The sequence below is a fragment of the Acanthisitta chloris genome, unplaced genomic scaffold (genome assembly GCF_000695815.1).
Source record: "Acanthisitta chloris isolate BGI_N310 unplaced genomic scaffold, ASM69581v1 scaffold33778, whole genome shotgun sequence".
NCBI classification, from domain to species: Eukaryota; Metazoa; Chordata; class Aves; order Passeriformes; family Acanthisittidae; genus Acanthisitta; species Acanthisitta chloris.
Window position 1 is genome coordinate 39558 of NW_008689238.1, and position 24369 is coordinate 63926.

The 24369-nt window shown below is 36.5% G+C and overlaps 1 protein-coding gene across 1 annotated transcript in view; it reads right to left on the reverse strand.

Annotated features, from left to right (window-relative positions):
* Window positions 1-23989, reverse strand: part of DGKH (diacylglycerol kinase, eta) — a 49505-nt gene extending 25516 nt beyond the window's left edge. The window contains exons 1-14 of the mRNA XM_009081341.1: window positions 23891-23989; window positions 23432-23564; window positions 17612-17718; window positions 16405-16530; window positions 15158-15260; window positions 13284-13446; window positions 10810-10918; window positions 10332-10471; window positions 9454-9538; window positions 7391-7476; window positions 5801-5900; window positions 4270-4546; window positions 3693-3821; window positions 181-315 (exon numbers count right to left, since the gene is read on the reverse strand). Of these exons, the coding sequence (XP_009079589.1) occupies window positions 181-315; window positions 3693-3821; window positions 4270-4546; window positions 5801-5900; window positions 7391-7476; window positions 9454-9538; window positions 10332-10471; window positions 10810-10918; window positions 13284-13446; window positions 15158-15260; window positions 16405-16530; window positions 17612-17718; window positions 23432-23564; window positions 23891-23944 (1747 nt within the window). The 5' untranslated portion in view covers window positions 23945-23989. The remainder of the gene's footprint in view (window positions 1-180; window positions 316-3692; window positions 3822-4269; window positions 4547-5800; window positions 5901-7390; window positions 7477-9453; window positions 9539-10331; window positions 10472-10809; window positions 10919-13283; window positions 13447-15157; window positions 15261-16404; window positions 16531-17611; window positions 17719-23431; window positions 23565-23890) is intronic.
* Between the last annotated feature and the right edge of the window lie 380 nt (window positions 23990-24369).

A 24369-nucleotide genomic window follows, 5' to 3' on the forward strand; every position in this document is an offset into this window, starting at 1 on the left:
TGATCAGAAATCTTCTACATTATTACGCATTTCCTCCTATATGATACAACACAAAGATGTGTATTTCGGTTCAAATAAATTTAGGGCATGAAGTAAAAGTCACTATTTGACAACGAACTGGAGACCGGAAGGTAATATTAAAGTAGGGTAAGGAACAGCAGATTTCAAAATTGTAACTACCTGGGCAGATAATCCTTGTGTTAAGCACTGGGAGGTTTTCCTTGCTTGCAGCCAATGCTGGAGCAGAGAAAGAACCTGTCTGAGAATGGATACCTCGGCTTGTACGTCGATCGGGAGATCTTGGTGCAGTTTTAGCTGTGTAGAAGAAGTAAAAGTAAAGAGCACTAATTAGGCCTATTATCACATTGCCAGCTACATAGTTTTTACAGCCCTGAAAATATTTCAAAAGCATTAATTTAATCTGTTACCATTTCACGAGAAATGTCGTTCCCCCTTACACCAATGTTTCTTCTAAATACAGGGAAGAAAACTCAGAAACAGATTAAGTGACAAACACAAATCAAAATGAACAAATGTGCATGGCACTCAAGATGAGGAGTTCCCAACTTACGCTTCAAGCTACTAGCAAAAGTATTATACGTATTAAATGCAGATGTGTTTATAAACATGTATTATATCCACCTTTAAATGCAATAACATTTAATGCTGTAGTAAGCTTCTGATAAACATGTCACTAATAAAATGTAAAGTTAAATTCAATTTATGTTTACTTTATATAGTACATTATAATTTATAACCGTTTTAATATAGATAGCTATTCTAACCCATAGGCCATGGAAATACCTCTTCAACAGCCACACTACTTTCTTCAAACAGCTAAAATGGGCCCCCTGCCTGCATCAGGTTTCTGAAAACATCAGACAAAGCTCTGACATCTTTAAAGCCATGCTGAAAACTGCAAGGGAAGGGAAAAAGCCATATTCATACTTGCCTTCTGCATGTAGAGAGATTGTAGGGGACATCAGTCTTCCACCTTTTTTTTTTCCCCAAAAGAAAACCCCCAAAATAAACCAGCAATTCCCAAAATGATTAAAATATTTGTTGAAATTTTTGAGAAGATGGATAATAAAACCTTGATAGACAGCAAGATTTGGTAGTTTATGTATTCATTGGTGACAAAGGCTCAGGAAAAAGGAGAGGAAGAAAATCAAGGTGAAAGAGAAGATATTCATAAAGAGTAACTGGTAGGTCAGTGAGGCCAGTTTTCCCCTGGGCTGCCTCCAGAGGCAATGAAGGACAAGCTTTGCAAACGGCTGACTTCAGATGCAGAACTTGTTTCATGCAGCCCGAGAGAGTTCACCAGTGCCTTGCTTTAGCCTGGGGAGTTAATCTTTGTGAAATTCAGCCCCATCAGGCATTGTCAGAAATTGGTACCCCAAGGAAAAAAATTTGGGTATTACCAAATGCTTTGTTATAGCATTTCCTTGTGCATGCTGAAAGCTTCACACGCCAGATGGTCACAGACAGATACTTCCTGGCTACCTCTGCTCCAAATTACCTTACATATTAAAACTACTTGAGCTTTGGACAACTTGTACATTGACCATCTTAAGAAGCTCAGAAAAAAATAATTATTATTTCATGGTGATCTGATTTATTCCTCTCAAAACATGAAAACTAATTCAGCAAAAATAGAATTAGCACGACTAGCACCAAGACAACAGAAGGAAAACAGAACCACAAATGTGGTGGGAAGGACAGAATATATGCCTTTTGTGGCAAGAGGGGGGCAGATCAGTTCACATCAATCATAACTCATCCTGAGAGTAACGTGGGTGTACTGTATGAAGACACTAATGGAAAGAAAATGCAGAATGAGAAAATCTAGAGACAAACGTAATAACTATAACAAGGATTTAGACATTGTGTTCAAATCAATTCAGATCAGGATTTGTGCATTCACTTTTTTCTTAAAGTGGTATTAATCTAGCATAGAACATTCCAAGAAATGGCAAATTCTTTACCTTCTTGTATCCTGGGAATAACATTACACACCTTTCTGGATGACTTATTTATGTCAAACAGAAATTATTAAACACAGGACAGAGAAAAGAGAGTGAATTTTTCTGGATTGTTTTATATGAAAGGTCTGACCGAGTGGATTAACAGCTCTTTCTGACTTCAACATCTGTATAACAGCCATAGCAGTTATCACAAAATGCTACAGTATTGCAGGATAGCAATACAACGATTTGTATCTGTCCATGACAAAGCACTGTAATGATGTCAAAAAAAAGAAAAGGAATAAAACCAGCAAGTGATACCTAATGAGTTATTAAATATTTAGATGAATGTATCAACATATGGAAAAACATTATCTTCATCAAATGACCAGGAAGATCCTTGGAAGGTAAAATGTAACACTCAGAACAAAATTGACATTCATTTTTCATAATGTTACTGAAATATTCACAGCACTATTCACACAGTCTGTTCTTTCTGTACTTGCGAACAAGGCAGTTATATTAAATAGGAAAATCAACAGAGCAGCTGCTCTTTATTTGACAGATAAGACTCATGGGAATAACTGCAATAAAGATAAACTTTTGCTGTTCATGCTCTGATAAAAACTAGAGCCCTAATGAGAAAAACTGATGTTTCAGTGCAGATAATTGAATTAATGTTTCATGCTTTGTCCCTAAACATCTACTGTCCACTGACAGCATTAATATCCACTCTATTTCACACATATCAGATGTATGAAGAATAATACTGCTCCCCATTAAATGCAGGAATGATACGACCAAGAAATGAGGAGTTTAATATATTACTACACACATGTAAATTTTTATTTTATTATATAGTTATGGCAGTAGGATTGGGTCATCCGTAGGACCAACATCCTCTGTGAGCTACTATTGAAAAGGGACAACCAACATGCATTTATTCCTATAACCAAGGAAAAAGGAAAGGGGCCAATGAAGAGACAATCACTGGAGAAAGTCTGACATTGATTTCTGGAGAAAACATGAGATTCTGGATCAACAGAAGCCCCAGGAGACTAATGTCATATTTCTAAAGTAGGAGCTACCGACACAGGCACCAGCTTCAGAGCAGAGCCCCAGGAGGACAAAAACTTTTGACATTGGTGTGGGTTGGAGTAACAAAAGGAGATGCAATCTCAAGCAACTTATCTCATTTTGCTACAAGAAGTTGCTCACCAAGTATCTAGAGTATCAGTTTTGCTGTCCACCAGCTACCACTGTTTGTCCATGACTCACAGACCATCTTGTAACCTCACCTGCAGTGTACCACTGTCCCCTTGGATAATAAGGCAAAGACTGCAATTTTCACCTACTCTAAGAAGCAGCTTTCCTAAAATTACTGCGCGGCTTGAGACTCAAGAAGAGACATGCTATTGCCACCATTACCTAGGCTCTAGTCCCTCCTCAGGTTCATGTGGAAAGGTGAGTGTGAACACTGGATTAAATTCAGGCACTTCTGTCCCCAACAAATACTTCCTCAGCTTTGTAAATACATTTCAAAGGAATGTTCATCTAAACGCCCTCGTTTTTCCCTTAACATTTATTTATGCAAATCTATTAAAATTCGTGACTAGTTTCCACTGAAAGAGGATGTTAGTATTTTTAATTATGATGCCAGTTATGCTCCATAATGCAGCTATAAGGGGACCACATAATTTAAAATTTTTTTATTCCTAATTTACTCACTCGATGGAGATTCAAGTTCCTTTGTATCTTCCTCTTTTTCCTCCTCTTTGGATTCATCCACTTCTTTGCCATATTCTATTGGAGACTGGTTTACTTGTTCTTCACTATGAGCATTCTGTTCATCCACAACTACTTATTAAAAAAAAAGACAAAGTTTCAATATTTTTTTAAAAAACTGCACACGTGGAAAAATAGCCTTTTTATTTGTTAGTTTTAAGTTCAAAAATATTAACAAAAGAGTTCTATTGCCAAAGAGTCTAGCAATTCTTCACCAGTTAATAAAGATTTGCTGTCAGCAATTTTCATTTTGCAGAGGATAACAGTTAAAAAAGAAGCATCCTTTTAGATGTGTGCACACATGCATACATAAGAATTCATGCCTGCAGGCAGTCATCAACATCCTAATAAGATGCATATCTTTCTCCTGCAGCTTGTAATAAGCATGTAACTTTATATATGCAAGGATGCAGAAATCAAATTTTGATAATAAAAACTTATTCTAGTTTTTTAAAAAAACCCAAACATCATTATCTTATCACAGTCTATCAGTACAGGTCAAACTGTTGCTGATGTGCACCTTTTTCTGCTTGTTCAATGATCTGTCTCACAGCCTTCTTCAAGCTGTTTGCTCGGAGCATTAACTGTTCCCTTGATTTGAAGAGTTTCTGGGTGGAAGACTTTGAGACACACTCCACTAATTGCTCTTTGCTTTCAGACAAGGATTCTTCACTTGAAAACTCTTCTGCTTCTTCTTCCACAATGGGGGGAGCAATGTCTGGGAGAATGGGAGCAGCCTGAGCTTCTGTGTGAAGAGCCTGGAGCAATAGGTCTAGCTTCTCATTTAACTCTGAGCACTAAGACAAAGTGGAACACACACATCAAAAAAACCCAACAGCGAACATGCGAATATTTCCAGGAAATAAGGTACCAGATTGTATTTGAAACTGTAGGTGTCTTTAGTGCCTATCTTATACCTTACAGAAAACACAAACTTAGGTTCAGCATTTTGGAATATCAGATTATGAGTAGGTCTGCATGACATTTTTTGCAGACCTACTCTGTGACACTCAGCCAGATTAGAGCAATTATAACCAAAAAACCCTACACTCAGATTTAAATAACACACCATGCTAAACTCACCCTGCCACATAACCTGGGTACAGATTAGGTCTTACTCCTCTCCCAATGGCTTGCAGCACAGAAAACCAGCAGGGATTTTCCTATGCCATGTATTATAAGAAATTATGGGTGCTTAGTACCCCAGTTTGGAGAGTTAACCTATGGAAACATGCCCAGCACTTAGACTGAGACACATGGGGCTGTTCTTGCAGCACAGCTGTGCATTTAAGCAAGTAAGTTGCCACAGAGCAAAGAGGCTCAAGTCAGAAACAGACACTGTCAAACACCTCTACCCAACACTAAGTAGTTGCTCTCTCTAGATACACTGGAAAAGAGGTGATTTTCTGTGCTTAAGGGAAAGTAAAGCAACACACTCTAGCCTTGGAAGAGTAAAAAAGAAGAATTCTTTTTCTAAAATGTGCACTGGATAGAAATGTGAACCACTAATTGCCACTTAGCAAGTACATTTTCTGACTCTGGGATTGTCAGGGATTTTGTTTTCTTCTTTTCTTTTCAGCTCATGTAAATTTCATGTCTCATAGCAAATCCTTCTGTTGTTTTTTTCCCCTAATGTTTTTCCAACGTGATCTCTACATTTTGCAGCTTAAACTACTATTTTTAACATTGTTGTCTCTCTTCCCTTCATTCTCACAGCATACTCACTCTTCATTATCCCAGTTTTCCTGTTCCTAACTCAATCCCTAGAAGTGTAACTCCTAATGCAAAAAAAAAATAATTTTCTTTTTATCTCTATGTAAAATACCATGAACTTTATCCTTTATGAAGGAAAAAAGTGTTAACAGTTTATAGAGATCCTAGAGTTTCAAGACAGTTTGGAAGTAACTGTTCTATGCAATAAGAATTCTCAAGTCACTGGTTGAAAGGAAAGCCAAGCTAGGCATCCTGGAGCGATTTGAAAATTAAACATCCATGAAATACAAACTTTAAAAACCCCACAACTTTAAACCTGAACACAGTCAGTGTCTTACTTTAATGGCCATGGCATCAGCTTCCTCTGCATTTTCCATTGGTTTTTCATAAGTCTTCCCTATTTTGGCAACAAAGTCCTTTACAGTTTCACATAATATCCTTCAGATAAAAAAAGGGACGGGGAGAAATCAAGTGAAATAAAATAGATACAATCTGAATATTAAATTCTTATGGCAATTTATTTATACACACACTCATATAAATCATTCTCATTGGAAACTGAACTCTGTGATCATACTTGCAAAGAAGATGACACTTTTCCATGTCTTGCAAAGTTTATGTGAGAAGCTTAAACCAAAATACTCTTCCTTTCTTTTACTTAAGCCTTTGCATGCATTGTACCTCAGTCTCTTATTTCTGAGATCCGAAATAAACACAACTGTTTTATCTATTTCCTTGTTTGCACACCTTCCATACCAGGGGACTTTGCTAAGTTGCATTCATTTTGATAACTTCAGTCTTGCAAACCTCCCATGCTAAGATGGAGCTTAGAAACCATAGAGAAAATCTACTAACTTGAATGGAGCTCTTCTTAGATGAAAGCATATGGCCATACATATCCTACTGCACAGCTCATGCTTCTGCACCTCTGCTGACCCTGAGCATATCTATGCAAACTACAGTAACTGCAATGATTTTACACTGTATAAATCAGAAAAAGACTTAGTTCTTATTACCTACACTGCAGACAGACAGCAGACTTACTGATGAGGTGTGGATAATTGCTTAGTACTGTTCACTTGGTTGAAATTTATTTGACATAAATTAAACAGATTTTACAAGCTACAGACCCAACTTACCATCTGGAATTATAATAAAATACTGCAGTTTAATTTTGTACATGTGCTATGTATACTTTAAACATGCAATTTTGTTAACTTGCTTTTAGGAGGAAAAAAACAGAGATGCAACGAAATCCAGATGTATTTTTGAAGATTCTATGACTGGTCTTTTACATATTGCAAAATATAAGATTTTTTTTTTTTTTAAGGAGGTACACACAGAATACTTCTGATTTCAGATGATGCCCATGATTTGACAATTCTCTCTCATTTTAAAATATTTCAGTTTGGGGAAATGAAATCACTGTGGTCTGAGACCACTATTGATTGAACTGATGTAGACAGAGCTATGACAAAGCTACCTAAGCTGAAGTTCTACTTCAAACTGGTGAAGTTGTTTGTCCTCTTAAGTATATGAGTATGGATTAAAAAACCCCAAACAACAAAACCCCCAACCAAAACCAGAAGAAATATAATATGAAGTAGATCGCATATTTGCGTTAGTAACACTAAGTTAGTTTCACATTTAAGCTGCACACTGGAGTGCTTAAAAATCACTTTATATTAATATTGGGAGGTTAAGTTCAGTATTTAAATTTAGTATTATTAAGCCATCCATTACAACCATACCATATAAAGATTTTGCAGAAAAAAACCATCCACTCTAAAAAGTATAAATCAAGATATATTAGGCCAAGCCAGTCAGGCCAGGCACATGAAAGTCAGGCTCAGACACCAGGCTATTATGGTGATGATGTTACACAGGGAATTCATCCCATACATTGTACATGCAGCTTATCAACTTACTTGGCAGATGCTATGACAACTGAGTGCTGATCAGAATTGAGAATTTTTGCAAGATGAGCAGCAACTGAGTCCTCATAAGCAGATATCTGAAAACAGAGAAAAGAGACTTCAACTTCCACACATTTCAGCAGTTTAACACCAAGCAGTGAGTTTAAATGCCTCCAAAAATAGCAGGGTTTCCATTTCAGATCTAATACAGGGACAAGTGGCTGGCAGAGCAGATTCTACCTGCATATTGTATTTTATGCACCAGATTTTTAATGTTGAAAGTAACACCACATCTGAGACCTTGATCCACAGCTCTTTTCCTTCTGTAGAGGAAATAGTAAGTTATTTCTAGGCTAAAAATAGTCCATGAAGCAGAAAAAAAATTACCTTCTTCTTAGATTTGTAACAACCAAAAATGTTATCATCTAATATCTTTTTTCTAAAATAAGCAAAATTTTCCTCAAATTTCTCAACTAAGAATAAACCAAACATTTGCAGTTATAATCCAGAATTTTCTCTTTACTATCAGATGGGCTCTTACTCCTCAAGTACCACGACTGACAAGGGTTGCTAAACTGGTATCATGTTAGCAAAACAAATGCTCAAGGAGCAAAAGGCTTAGTCTTTACAAGTCCGTTAAGAATTACAAATTCTGAAATACTCAGGAAAATTTATAGAATGGATCAGAAATGCATCCTCACACACTATACTTTCTCTCAAAATAGCTGTAGATCCAGACCTCAATTTAAAAGAAAAATTCTAATCAAATTCCAAATCTAAAGCTAAAAATAAATGCAGTTCTGAAAGATCCCAATGTCTTCCTTTAAGAATATCTTAACATCTCTTAACATGTCTTTCTGCCCATGATATGGAGCAGGCAGATATACCACTTTGTTTTTTTCTCCTAAAATCAGCCTTCAGTGTAGAACTCTGACAGTTTTCATTTCAAGGGAAAAAACAAGGCACAAACATCTGATCTGTCAGAATGAATTCCTGTTTATCAAATATCAGTATAAGATTTCTGGAAGCCAAGTGAAATTAGTCTCCTGAAACTGGAGGGAGGGGAAAAAAAAAAGAATCAAACATGTACTGCCATTCACTTTTCAAACTGCAGTTTAATACAATACCTACTGTAAGGTTAATTATAATGCCTTTGAAATATTGTAACTCAGTAAACAATGCAAAAAAATTAAATAGAGATTGAACATGATATTCAAAGCCAAATGCTTTTGTCCAACTCAAGTAATGACAGGCAATATAGCCTACAGAACTCATCTTCAAAAAAAATCAGGTTTATATGAGCAGTTCCTTCCATTTTCAGAAGAGGCTAAAAAAATTTCAAAGCCAGAAATAACTGGAACAAAATGATGATGAAGATACACTTGAAAATTTTAACTGCCTTGAAAAATTAGAGAAGATAAAGCCTTGATTTGCATTGCTGACACTGGAAGCAGAGCTGTGTACAAAGCAACCCCGTTAAGATCCCAGCCCTTTTGCATCTCCATAACCAGCAATTTCTCAAAGGTTATAACCTCCTTGCCAATTAAAATAGCCTGAATTATTAAATTATTCAAGAGCCTGCTGATTAATTATAGCTTCTCAAGTACTTTTGAGCTAAAGTTGATATGCATTAACTATCTCTGGAATATATTATTTTCTCATTTTCAGTCAGACTTTTCATGCCAGTTAATTTGATTAAACCATCTCCCTCTCAGAATCGAAACCTCATCAGATAGTATAAGCACAAATCTAATCTGGAAGAGAAACTAAGCTTTTCTTTGATGATGCTTATGATTTTGAGCACTCTGAAAGAACAAAGAGAAAGTTGGGTGATATCACCTGATCAAACACAAGATGTAAAAAGTTTCTTTTTTTTTCTTTAGGAATACAAGCCTTGTCTCCAAAACGCTGGAAACCCTAATCACTTGAGATATGCAGCATGAACAGACATTAATTAGGTTCAGTTAGCACATCACAAAACATGTGTTTCTATTTTTCACACAAATGCTTCAAATATAAATATTGTCATCCCAGAAGCTCATGTTAAGCACAACAAAACAAAAATAAAGGTCCACCTGGCATTCCTCAGACTCTTCTGCAGTCACTGGAAGAATAGAAGGCTTTGCTGGTAATTTCAATTCATATGACATTATACTCCACCTGAAACATACATAACAGCTTTTAGGTTTACAGAACGTTAGTTTTACCTTCTCTCCAACATATTAGCAAAAAGAAAATTCATTCTCACACCACAGAAAATTCTGTTTAAAAAGAAAAAAAGCAGCTGAAGTTTTAATTGCAAACTGTTTGGGTGAAATAACTGAAATTAATGGCAATAATTTGTTTTATTGTTCAGATTATCTGATGATGATTTGATTATTAGTCTCATTTGTGACCAAATTATGAGACATTCAATGCAGACAATAAAGATTTTCCAGCAAAACATTCATATTATAAAAGAATTCGTGCAAACCTCAGGAAATTGTATGAAGGGTGAAAGCACACAAAATGAGTTTTCCCCACACTGAAGGGCAGAGTTCAGGTGTTTCCTAAATAAAGGTGTTACCTTTAATGGTGTTTAATAGCATGCATGGAGACCATAAAACCGCTCAAAACAATTTTGAATTTATACAATTTCTTAATGCTTACAACTTCTTTTAACAGGCAGTTATGCAGCTTCATCAGTTATTTGATAAACTGTCACCTCTTCAACATCTTCTGACAATACATTTCCTAGTTCCACCAACCACTCACCTCTCTGACTCTTTAGTTTAAAAGGCACACTGAAGAGCTGTCCCCATTGCCATCGTGGATTTCCCTCATGATTATGACCTGCACTCAAAACCCAAACACACTGAACACTGCCTTTGAGATGTAATTCAGGTCATCAGAAACCCAAACAAATACAATTTGAATCTCATGGTAAATCATGTATATGCACAATTAGGTTTACCTGTCTAACATTTTTGTGCTGGCTCTTTCTAGTTTTTCCAGAATCTGAGGAAGTTGTGTATCATCATCACAGGATCCTCCCCAACCAAGGACACGAGCAAGGTCATTTCCAGTACCAAGAGGTAACACTCCTAACTGACACTGAAACACAACACAGGAACAAATCTACTATTGAAAACTTGAAACAAAAAATACGAGTGATTACAAATGCCTGTTATTTCAATCAAAAATGTTAGTTATATAGATGATGTCTAAAGCTTGTAAATCAATTTGTGCAACTCTGACAACTTGTCCTGTATACATCAGTGAAAATTTTCATTTAGAACTAACTATTGAGTTTGGTCCATATATATATATATATCTGTATATATTAACTATGAGTTTGGCCCCAGAAAGAAAAGAACCAAGTCGAGGAAAAACTGAGCACACAAAATTAAGTCTAGCCACTATAGTCAATGAAAGTAAGCATGCACACTTGCCTGCTTGTGCAAGCTGAGCTTATCAATTTCTGACAAGACCCAACCCACGCTTCCATCACCGCCACACACAAGAATCCTGAAGTTGTCAAACTTCTGAAACAACCGCAAACTGCAGAGAAAACGCAGCCGTCAGAGCGAGTCACGTCCATCAGCCAGAGAACAGTTACATTCGTTAGCAACTGTTAAAGGTAATATGGTGCACAGCACCTTAACCATCCTTCCTTCAGTGTTCTGGGGTATGTGAATACAACCATCTACCTACTTAGCCTACCTGCAGCCCATCTATTGCTGCATATGCCACTTATACCAACATTTCTGATAAATAACATGCCAAGTTTTACTTAAAAAAATAAATCCCTTGATATTGTTTTCAGGATTTTATATACATTATTTTATTGATTTTATTAGTTTGAGTTTTTTTAATTTCTAAGTGATAAGATTGCAGCTGCTCCATGCTTCTCACATCAGCCAGAAGCAGAAGTCACCACTGGGGATTTTTCACAAGAAGAGGTTAAGATACAACAACAGGATGTGCTCCACAATACAGGTGAACACGCAGCTAAGTAATGTAAGGACCATCGGAGGCAATTTTTAAACATAAGGTGATCACAACGATGTACAACAAACAATACAAATGTTTTATATTAGATCCTTAAAGCCATATTCTGCTTTTGCTTCCTATGGCTCTTCCACCTGTTCTCTAACTTTTAACACCTCCAGGATACAACACTTGGGCAGTACAGAAAAGGAGGACAAGAGAGACAGAACAAGCAGAAAGGTGAGACACAGAGGGAACAGAAATGAGATGTGAAGAAACAGCCAAGAGGTGAAAACAACAGGGATTTAAACTCAAAAAAAATTAAAAATAACTGGAAAATATAAACTCTTAAAATATGAACAATAAAGATGTTTATTTTTAATGCATGTTATTTTCCAGAATATGTATAATCTCAGAACCATTCCTAAAAAGCAACATATTAAGAACACAATTTTTTGAAGCACTTACAATTTTTCTAAAGAAAATAACATCACTTGCATATGATAGGCAGATACTTATTCAGAACAAAAGAGGCTGATATTTAGGGAAAATATGTAGATAACAGAACAATTTCTCCTACCCTGAGAAAAGGGAGAAAACCCCTAGAAATACACTGCCTCATAGAAAGCAACTCTGCTTTTTGATCTACTAGAAAAAAAGAAGACATCAACATGACCTAACAGCATAACTGCTAAGGACCTCACTTTGGAAACTGTTTGGGAAAAGCACTTAAAAGCAACCAACCTGACCTACAACAACTGTGCAAACCAAAAATAAGCCTCCTCAGCCATAGTAGAGCTTGAAGGAATAGAACTTGAAAACAGAAATATTTTTCAGACTGTCCTCTCTCAAGAATTGTCTCTCCAATTAAGATGAACTCTAGATGTCATTATTATTACATATACAAAATGTTAGCTAGAAGGAACTTAGAGTCAGCTCAGGTTATCAGGGTTATAATGGACAAAATATCACAACTTAAGGAGTTAATAGAACATGTCCTTAACACAGTAATAATTACTAAAATTCACAGCTGTACTCCATGACATTTATATTAGCCCACTGTTTGAACTGAATTTTTGTGCACTTTTTTCATCTATATTTTTATCATGAAGAATAATTCTGCATCTTTAGGAGTACAAGAATTAGTGTTTCTACTTGCCAAAACTGATACTAATAGGCCATTTAAGCACAACACTATGTCTGAGTGAAATTAAGGTAGGCAACAGAAAAATGGGTATGAATTCAATCTCTATGAATGTGCAAAGATGCTTGGATTGTGGCTACCACTATTCAAATTTCATCCTTATCTCTCCACAATCAATGCTTAGATTTTGTAGAAATGCCTAATGGTTGCAATTATGTTCTTGCTCCAAATTCTGTGAGATGAACAATTGCATAAGCTGCCTTTAAACCATATTTTGGTTCTAGTTTGCAGATGACAAGAGTTTTCATGTACTTATCTATCACCCACTGCAGACTCTCCCACTGACATTTGTGTTCAGAATTCAAAAAGATATGGAGCACCTTTAGACAATAGTTTTATTCCACAGCTATTCACAACAAAGTCACAGGAATATCTGAATTATGCATATGAAGTGGAAGAAAAGCACCTTGGCAACTGTGTATTCAGGAAAGCATCTAAACATTTGTAATGGTTTTGAGCCTTACCAGTTAACAGAAGTCAAAGCTAGCCAAAGAGCCACAAAACACTTGAGCTGACAGGTTTTCATTTTGAATTTTCGAGTTTTTATAGAAAGAAAATATTATCCTACAATCCCCCTCATCCACCAAAATTCATCCTGAAATTCTGATTTTAATCAGGAAGTTACAGTAGATATTGGTGATAGGACTATAGCAACAAGGGGACAACACAACACTATACTTTGCACTAAATTCCCTTATGGAAAGGATTGCTCAAGATTTCCAAGGTCATTACCCTAAGTGAGGTCCTCCATTCATTAAATCGAACACCTGAGCTGGATTTAACGACTGTTTGAATCGACGAAGAAACTTTACTCCCTGATTGTCTCCACTCTTTGAGTTAACAAAAACTAAAAGAGGACTGGCACAGGATGGCGGGCATGTGGCTTTCCAGAAACCTGTGAACATAGTTAGAAAGAATGAAATAAATAAGGTTTTCTAATATGAACAACACAAAAAGAAATCATGGGAAAGAGGAAGAAAGGGATGAAGGACAAAAGGAGCACATTTTATCATGCATAGTGTAAATGCTAAACTGAGCATTAGTCCTGCAAAGAAAACATAATTGCTCAAGATTTACCAGTTTGTTTTATTCTTTCTGGTATTTCAGTGCCTAGATTTAGTTAAATCCTGAAGACAATAGCTTTATTGATCTTTGACAAAGTTTAGCAACCTTTTAGAAATCTACTCAAATCTTACCTTCACAGATTACCTTTATCAGATTATTAAATATATATTTCAATTACAAGTGCCTGGGTTTGAATCTTACTGTGCTTTAACTTTACTGGGTTGATCTGGATCATCCACATCTATATGAGCTTTCTAAGCATCCTCACAGATTTTAAAAGTTACTTGTACTCAGTTCCTCCCAGGTGAGACTTTGCATAAGAACCTTTTTCCTCAGACTGAAGTTATACTATCAAATATAATAGAATCATTGAACAATAGACTCTCACTTGTGATCCAAAGCCTATTAAAGTCAATGTAAGTATTAATTAATTACACCAGACTTTCTACAAGGTCCTTAGTAAGCAGTACTAATAATCACTGTTGTCACTGACATGACCAGTCCATGCAAGTAGTGGTTTCTCAGCAACACCTCAAAATCAGACATCACAGGTATAGATTTTGACATTTGTCTCAGGTAATATTAAAATTACTATGTTGTTTTCAATCGCTAAAAAAAACACTAAAGCTACAAATAAAAAAACTGGCATGAAAGGATGCTAATTTAATTCCACATTATCATAATGTCTCATTTAAAATAAGGTTTGATTAATTTATTTAAATGCCAGAAAAATAATTTCACATATGGAACAATCTTCCTAGTATGAATAATAAATATCAGCATGATGGCTAAGAAACCACATAGTAAGCAAATAGAATGAACATATACAGCATAAACAATCACTTTTGCTACCTTCATACAAAAAATGTATTGAATTGTCTTAAAATTGTTGGTCTACGTTTGCCACAAACACAAACTATCAAATTAAAGCAGTTAAGATTTCATGACACTCCTTATTTAAATCCACTTTCTGCCTTTAAAGTGCAGTTTTGCACTGCTCCTGCATCTCTATCCTGAGCCACCAAAAGGCACCTTTGAGTTTTGAACATTTGCTGGCTTTTGATCTGTTACAGGATTCCTACACTGCTTCTATTTAAAAAAAAATAAATTAAGAGAAGCTATGGAAGCAATTCAACTCTTTAGCCTAGTAAAGAGGTTGTGAGGTCTGAGTTGTTCAGCTGGCTTACCTCTGCATAAGGCAAAGTTATCCAAAATTTGAGAACTCTGAGTGGTGCATGCCAGGCATGCACCAATCCACTTCATCTGAGGACTCTGACTGTTCACTAGAAAAGTGTCATGGGTCATACATAAAATGGGAGAAAATTTCTACTGGGGAAGCTTTCAAAAGTATTTTAAAAAAACATGACAGTTAAATAATCCTTCAAATAGCTACACAGAAAATAGAAAATAGTACTTCTCTCTAAATTTGAAGACTGCATTTACCTGTTCAGCAGAATGATTTTAGCCTTGTTTATTTATACAGATCTCACTAGGCACTGCAAGTCCAGACCTACCACTGAACACACTACAGTACTACGTACCATCGGAGTCTATACTGTTTAGTGCTGTTGGAGGTATGATCGATACCTTACATTGGCCAAGTGGACATTTACGAGGATACAGATCTTTACAGGCAGTGTGAACCTACAAAATAAAACAAAAAATTATTTTCCTCCAGTGGAATTTTGAGGTGAAAGTATAACTGATATCATATCTATGTAACAAAAATGGAGCTATATATAACATTTAGGTGTAGAGGGAAGAGGAGCAAATCTAGGAAAAAACACTAGTGTTCAACCACAAAGGTTGTTACTCATTTCACAAAATAATAGTTTGGAGAACTTCATCTTCAGCCAACCCTGTATCAGATATGAATCATCCTTTCAAGGGAATCACTTGCCTCCATCCACAAGGGAGGGAAAACCAAGTTCCCAGCAGCCAACATCTGTGCTGGTGGCAGCAGGCACCCCCTGCACATGCAAAGCAATAGTTCTGGGCCTGCCTGGTCCACTGTGTTGTTTTGGAAGATGTATCGACACTAAATTTAGCACACCTACCAAGCCAGACCAACCTGCCATATTGAAGAGGCCTCTTCCACAGTTACAGGAAAGAGGCACATGCACAAGGTGCTGCACTTCACCTAAATTTCAAATCACCTCTGGAGATGTCAATCATTTCCCACTGCCTACACATACAGAGCCTCGGACATCTCTACGCCAGAAGCTTCAACAATAAATAAACTGCTGAGTTGCATATGAAACCCATCTTTTTAGACAAGCAGGTAAAAATAAGAGAAAACTATATATTGGGGAAACAGCAATAGCATGTAATAGAATTTCAATCAGCAACCTACAGATTGTCTTGAAGAAGACAAATTCAAGATTTTGCATTAATAAGAATAATACTACATTGATGTTAATAAATATTAATATCACGTATTACCAAAGTATTACTAGAGTAATATCTACAATAAAAAAAGACAAGAAACGAACATTATTATTATGTATAAGTAACAGGCATCTGAACCTTCAGTTGTCAGCTAGAAGAAGGCAGAGAAAACACATTGGCTGACAACACCTATTAAAGAAAAGTTGCATTTGTGAGCGTATTCAAAATTAACTGAAGCAAGTAGGACAGTCATCAGAAATTTGAACGCCGGAGAGACCTGAGCCTGCAGAAGCTGCCTGCTTCTACTTAATCCATGGTTATGAAATGACAAAACAAAAATAATGGTGAGCAATAAAGCTGGCAAAACCCTAGACACTTGGACGTGGTTCATTGCACTTACCATAGCTTTACACCAAAGGCACTTCCAATCTTGCAGGCGCAGAACACTGCCACAAGTCTTGTCACAGACTGCACATTTGGCACTGACGGGCAGATTACCCTCTAACCACTGGTGAGGCATAGCTATCTGTGGAGAAGTAACCATAAAAGTTAAATACTCAGAAAAAGAAATTAAAGGCTTCTGTCTCTCAAGTGTACATGGATTTAAACCATTTCCCACAGCTGTACTCTGCTCAGTCAGGATAAGTGACACTGATGCTCACAAGGCAACGACTATGAATGTGGATTACTGTGCTGTTTCACATGCTAGGCAGAAAACACGACACCTGATGAAGAAAGACACACCTTATTCATGGTACTATGACAGCAGCTAACCATAAAACAGTGGAGCAGTTAAGTTCAGAGACTCCATAATGCAAACAAGTTCCCATTCAGTTAACTTGACTACATGACACAAGCCACTTCAAAACAGCTAAAATTCAGAACACTACGCAGGACAGCAGAATACTTCTGTGGATTTACTTACCTACTCACCATGGCTGGTAAGTCACAGCTTTATAAAGCAGTCTAAATTCAGAGCAAAGCTTTACTCAGTGCGCTCTTTGTCTTGTTAATACCACAGACAACTCAGGATGCTCAGGTGTGAAACTTAGTACTAACCTTCTAGGAAGAAGTTTGACACCAGTGGCTCATACACAGTTTTGTTTGTAAAAATCATCCATCTATCACAATAAACCTCTCAAAAGCTTTTTGTTATTTTTCTTGCTAATTTTAAAATTTCTGCTTTCACTGGCAAAACAATCCCCACAATTCAGTGAATTCCAAACAGATCTCCTGGGAACAGCTATAGGTAAGGAGGACACAAAATAGGTAGCCAAAACAGCATGGTAACTGTAAAATGCCACCTTTGCTTAAGACCAGTAGGAACTTCTGGGAACAATTCTCCAGCTTCAGAGGTTCTGTGCATGTGGGCTTTAAAATCTTGTAATACAGCTGCACTCTACTGCACACAGTTGCTAGACTTATCATGAGACAGGAATAACTTCTATTCTAAATACCACATTAATCTTTGAAAAGTATTCAGGAAAATAGCCACCTACCATTAACTTCAGTGGGTCACACAACAATATTTTTATGCTTAGCCTACTTTTTTTCCCCCTAAAGAAGAAACAGCTTCAGAAAATACTGTAAATATAAATAGTACTTACACCATCTTCATCTTCAATTATGTCTTTTCCAATTGAGGCTAATGTAGTCCATTTGCAGTTATTTGTTGCTCGGACAGCACATCTTTTATGTGCTTTAAACTTACACACTGGAAGACACATATAACATGTATACTGTGTTATTTGCTGTATTTCAGTGTTGTATACCTTTTAAAACATTAAACACAGATATTCCATATGACAGCCAAGTACATGTCACTTAGTGTTGCACACCTAACACAAGCTAACTAAAAGAAAATTCAGTTACAAAAAAAAAATCACTCCAGCTTTTACTCTTTAAACTGGATTTAACAGTGTTTCCTCAAATCCACATGGGCCCCCATTTTTTCAGATGCAAGGTACATAATATATCTTTAACTGTGGTTTTGCCTTTTCTATTCCTCTAGTGACATAATTCAGATATCTGGCTTAAATTTGCAAAGGCTGATGGGAGTGTTTTACAGAAGTATTTTGAGACAGGAGCTCTATTTCTTTGCTCAAAGGATGCCTTTGGGGCACCTGTTTTCCAAGAAGATGAGAAAGTGAAGGGTTAGGTGGTGATATTTTTATACAGGATACTAGTTGTTACAAAATTTTCCAAGAGGTTGTATTAAGTGAGAAAGAACCTGACTTCTTATGGGTTATTGATTAGAAGTCTCCTAATTGGAATATCCAGCACAAGTGTGTAGTACAGGCAGATGTTTTGACAATCTAGTAACTATCTGCATTTTGTTCAACCCAATTAACATAACCAGTTAATGACAGCATATTCAACCAAACTGACGCACACAACTGTGGGCATTTCTTTTACTGGAAGTGCATGACATCATTCTATTTAGAGTGCATTATATAAATTATTTTGGCAAAGACCATTAAAGGTTTATGAGAACTAGCCAGGAGACCAGAAGTAGTAGTCTCTTTTCAAACAAATATTTGACAGGAAATTATCAAAAGCTTTGGTCCATCATTTATCTACCATTAAAAAACATTAAGCCATGGCACAAAAGGTCTTGTGAATCATGAAATTTCCCATTTTAATTCCACTGATCCACTGCCAGATCAATTTAAAAAGTGAATTGAGACTATGCAAGCCACATCGGAGTGCGAGAACAATCCTCACTGTTCTGGAACATGCGTGAAAGCAAGTAAGCGTTCAGCTCTCATTTTCTTACTTTCTAGAAAGAGAAGGAAACAAGAAAAAGAGTTTTGCTGCTTTTACAGTAACTCCCCTGGCCATTTCAAAAAGCAGCATTCACAGGATCACAGAATGATTTGGGTTGGAGGGGACATTTCAAGATCATTTAGTTCCACGAACACTGTCACATGATTGATGGATGAGCCGCAGCAAAAATGTGAAAACAGCAACCTAACTTCACTCCAATTTGAAGCTTATGTCTATGTTATAAAGGATAAAATTCAGCAGTTTTAGTATTTTTTACTATTTCCACCAAATAAGTGACACCCTTAGTTAATTGAATATTACAAACAGAGTACTAAAAGAATACTCATGTTACAAATTCAAGTACAATAAAAAGTTAAGTTACACATGAAACATAACTTTGCAATATATCTTCTGAATGCAGGTGTGAAGACTTGGGTTATATGATCATGTACTTTTGGAGAATAGGACCCGGGGTCACTGCATGCAATGGGTGGTTCTTGATAAGTATGGAGCTGTGCCATACTCTGGTTCATAACAATTTTCAACAGCTATTTGCCTTATTTACCAAAGCTAATGAAATACTGCTTTTTAGACACCAATACTAATTCCTTCCTGGCCTTTTAAAGTATTATAATACTCATCATTGTTATTACACTCAGTACTACTACTACTGCAATTAAGACTTTTGTCAATATTGTACATCTTCAAAGTACCAGTGGCTTCAGAACGGCTACAACTGACTTTTGCAGTTACAGAAAACTCAGCATTTCTGTGATACAGGTTGCAGATTATAAACAACACACAAATTCTGATTTGATCAAAAATCTTATTTAAATTATTTCCCCAGGGTTACAGAGGGACATGGTGTGCCATAAAGTAAAGAACGGTTTTCTATTACTCCTTCATTCTTTAACAATGAACGTCCCTTCTCTTCCTGACTCCACTCCTCGCTTTGCAATCTGTGCAAAAAATGTGGCAAAAATACTGGAGATAATGACTGTGCAAGTAGTGCCTGTACAATTCCCTGAGCAATGAGTAAGAACAACAGAGTTTTGTGGGCAAAAATACACAATCATAATGAAAAAAGACCAAGTGCACAAAGTACATTTGCAGAGGTAATTTAATCCTAGTATTATCTTATTGATTGACTTCTTGATCCTAAAGTGTTCTTTCAACATTATTTTTTTGCACAATTCATCACAGAAGAAAACACCTCATTTAAATTGCAATGTCCCATTTATTAGGTATATTTGATATCCAAAAACTGCTTAGGCCTAGGCTCCTTACATACAGCAAGCTAAACTGAGTAAAAGAAACAAGCATAAAAACCAAAAGCCTCCCTTGATTCAGCTAGTTTGGAGTAATTTCTAAAGCAAGGCAAAAAAGTCATAATTTCTCAGTCCTTGTAAAAAGACTGTGGATGAAGATCAGTCCCTTAGAACTAGCTAGAACGATACAACACACAGACATTTGAAAAGCAGATTATCCTTTGAGAAGACAAAAAAGAAGGAACCCACGGGAGAAACAGCATTGCATCTCAAAGGAGTGCATAAGTAAATTTTTTAAAACTCGATTGTTTTCTGAGCAGTGGCAAGAATAAAGCCTGGCTTGATATAATTTACATCTTCAGTTTGACATACATAGTGACTCACTGACTTCTAAAAAGATGCAAGTTCGCACTAGTCTTTTATGGTATTAACATACCAACTTTTTCTACAGCAGCTTCCACAAAATTAGAGGAGTATATTCAGTGAGACCTGCAATTAATTCTGTCAACCTTTGCCAAAGACTGCTGGAAAGGTGTTCTGAAAAAAGAAGTCATCTATCTTATCTTCAAAAGAAATGAGGCTTGTTTTGTGGTCAGGCTGAATAAACCAGACATGCAATGCTGCTGGAAACCAGCATGTCTAAGAGAATAAAATAATACAGGACTGATCTAAAGTATCAAAAGCTGCAAAATGTCATCAATGGGATTTATTTTTACTTATAGCTAACAGTCAAGAATCAGACCACAAAGAGTACAAAAACTCTAAGCTACTTTCAAGACAACTTAGTGTGCCGATAACCCAAACCACTAAGAGGAGGAAGAACTCCAATATCTCTTGAGGAGGAGCCTCTCATGCTTCTCAATACAAGGCATAATAGAGTAGCCTAGGATCAATGACCATACAAGTAAATGAATTTAGTATAGATATAAATGGATTCCCAGCGTAAAGCAGAGCCGAAGGTTTCAGATGCAAGGCATGAATATTTAAACAGGTTTTTTAAAATTATATAATGGGGAAAAGTAGCACAGAACAAGTCTGGGAAATCTTAAGACTCCATACTTCCTACACTGTCTCGTCGACCACATATACTGCTAACACAAGTCAAAAAAATAAGTGGTGAAATGCATTAGAAATGCAAATGGCAGAAGCATGATCTCAGTTACATAAGAATTTGAGAGAAAGACGTAGTATCAAACCAAAATACAGTTTTAAGATGAAGAAATTTAGGATGGTTAACATGGGTTTTTACAAGTATACAGAATTGCGCATAAAGTATGGAGTATTCCAGTAAGAGAATCAACTGTCAAATGATTTATATTAGAGAGATGATTAAAGTTATTTTTTATTTTAAAAAAACCTTGGAAAAAATAAAGAAAATAGATATCAACTAGTAGCTAAGAAGTAAGAGGTAAACTAAGAATAGGAGGAAAACTTATTAATAGACAAAAGAATATCATAGTACCGACATACAGACATACACTATTACGAAACTGTGGAACAGTGAAAGCAAATCCAAACTATCTTCACAAGCTATTTGCAAAAAACGCTGAAAGATCAATTGACATCAGAAATGTGGATAAATTTAGCATGAGTTTTAATAAGTTCTGCAGAAAGGTGACAAACTCCAAATCTGGAATTTACAGAAAGTGCCTTAATGTAAAGTAAATGCCAACATCTTGTATATTAACATCATTTGTAGAAGCAAAAATCAGACACTAAAAATATGAAATGGTGAACTACAAACATTAACATCGATAATCTTACAAGAATAATTCTTGCTAAACAATCTTTAAAAAAAGCTGCAATATTAACTTATGAATGGATAAATTCTTTATGAAAATCCTTTCCTTTGCCTCAGCAACTATAATTGTATTGGTACACAGAGGCAATAAAACTGCATTTTAGTTAAGCACATGATACTTCCATCTGCCAATGTCAGACATTGAGAACACCATAATTGCCTTAACTGTCCAAAGGACTTATGAACAGTGGAAAACATGCACCAGAGAACCTGGAAGTAACTATCCTATTTCTAATTTCTATGAAACGGGTTTGTCCCGTTCCTTGGCAACTGCACCATTAGCTATATTAAAAGCATGGACAATTCAGGACAGAGGGTTTATGTTTCCTTTGTAAGATTTCCTTAATACACGTTATTATGCTTAAACCTCAAGTATTATAGCAATAACATCAATAACAGAGAGGCATCTGCAGCTGGGTTACAGACATGCTGAAAACTCAAGTTATGAACAGTGTAACTGTGACTCTTCCCTGGGCAATCAGCTATTTTGGTAATTAAGTATCTCTGTATTTCAGATAGACAGACGTATCATAAGGTCAAACAGATGCTTTATTTTCTGCTGGATTCTAGCACAAACAGACTTGCTACCACTTTTCCACAGAACTTGCAAGCTTATTATAAATAGTTGCTCATGAAATATCATTTCTCCAGATAAACTAAATGCTTAAGTCTTAGCTACACTTCCTTTTACTTTGTGCTGGATTTCACCTGTTGAACCATCAGTATGCAAAGTCATCCACATCTCTACTCCTTCACTGCATGTGAGAAATTTTAAAGCAATAAATCTGCCCTCATCTGCCTCACATATACTGCAGCATCAGGCAGCAGCAACAGAGCAAACAAGAATTGGAGGGGAAGAGGTCACAATGCTGAACAAAGTGTTAAGATTTTTTTTATATTTTGGGCAGAAACTACCATTATGATTTTTTCTTGAGAAATGCTGATCCTACAAACTTGTAAGACTATTTTCACATAATATTTGGAGTTGAAGGAGACCCACGAGGATTAGAGTACAGCTCTTGGCCCTGCATGGGACATCCACAAGGATCACACTATTTGCCTGACAGCATTGTCCAAATGCTTCTTGAACTCTGCCAGGTTTGCTGCTGTGACCACTCCTTTGGAGAGTCTGTTCCGGTGCCCAACCACCCTCTGCATGGAGAAGCTTTTCCTAATATCCAGCTTAAACCTCCGCTACACAACTTCAGGCCATTCCCTCAGTCCTGCCACTGGTTGCCAGAGAGTAGATATCAGCCCCTCCACTGCTCCTTACAAAGAAGTTGTATGCATTTTGTTCCACATTTTTGATGTGCAAATCAAATTAATCTTTTCTTCCAAACACTCCACCCAGCACACTGCAACATGGTTGCTGCAACAAAAGGAACTGTTTTATTGGAAAAGCAACCTGGAACACAAAAAGGTGAGTCAGATCACTAGCACTCCCTCTGCCCAGGTCACTCTAGTGAATAGATTTCTCCCTTCAGGTTCTTTTTCTTACTCGTTATTTTCGGAATCATTGCTCTTATTGAACTTGCAGCCATCTGTCTACATACACAGCATTATGAACAGGGGGAAGAAAGCATTTATTTTACCTTCACAAGACAGGCCGTGAGAAGTGACTCCAGAGAGGCTCTCTCTACACACGTTACAGAAGGTAGGTCGGGCATGGGAGCAGGCGTACCAGTTATGCATCCCTGAGAAATGTTCCACATTAAACTGTGCGGTCTAGTAAAGGAGAAGTTAAGACAAATTTGCAAGTACAGAACACAGCTACAGTGACTGAAATTACCTATGGTTCCATATTATAGGGGACAACAAAACAATGTTCACCAAAACTATTTTCCAAAGGGTATTTAGCCTGCTCTCCCTCCAAACTTCTAAACAAAAGTGTGAAATAAACTCTCATTTTGCTAGTGAAGTTCTTAATGTGAAGTGTCACTCTGACATTAGACATACTTTTCACACTAAAGGGGGTGAATATTCCAGTTCTGTGTCCTGTAGCTTGATCTGTTGAGCTAGAATAGGCTGTACCAAGTAGGATGTCAACTTACCTCATAGTGTTCTCTGGACTGAACGGACTTCAGAGAGCTTATCCAGTCCTCCATTTCTTTTCTGTTCTCAGCACACAATATTAGCCTCCTAAATGGAGTGATTACCTGAAAAAGGTAATGCATCCTGATTAATCCAGGTATTATAGTGTATCGTGATTTTTACTATTTAATGTCCTCTTTCCTGCGAGATGATGCAAAAGGATGACACTCTACATCACAAGATAATAAATGCTAAAACATTTTCTTTAATGCAGTAACAACATGAGTTTGCTTTTCCTTTTTCAGTTCCCAAGATTTAAATCAGGCTTTGGTACAGGTCTTTACAGTCTACATTAATCATTTCCCCTTCTCAGCTCTTTGCCTCTGTACTGAGATTGAATACTTGAATGGCAGGCACTGAAACTGCTAAAACAGCCATTCTGGAAACTACTAATTGAGTAAGACTGCAATAACATTTCAGGACAGCATTATAGCAACTT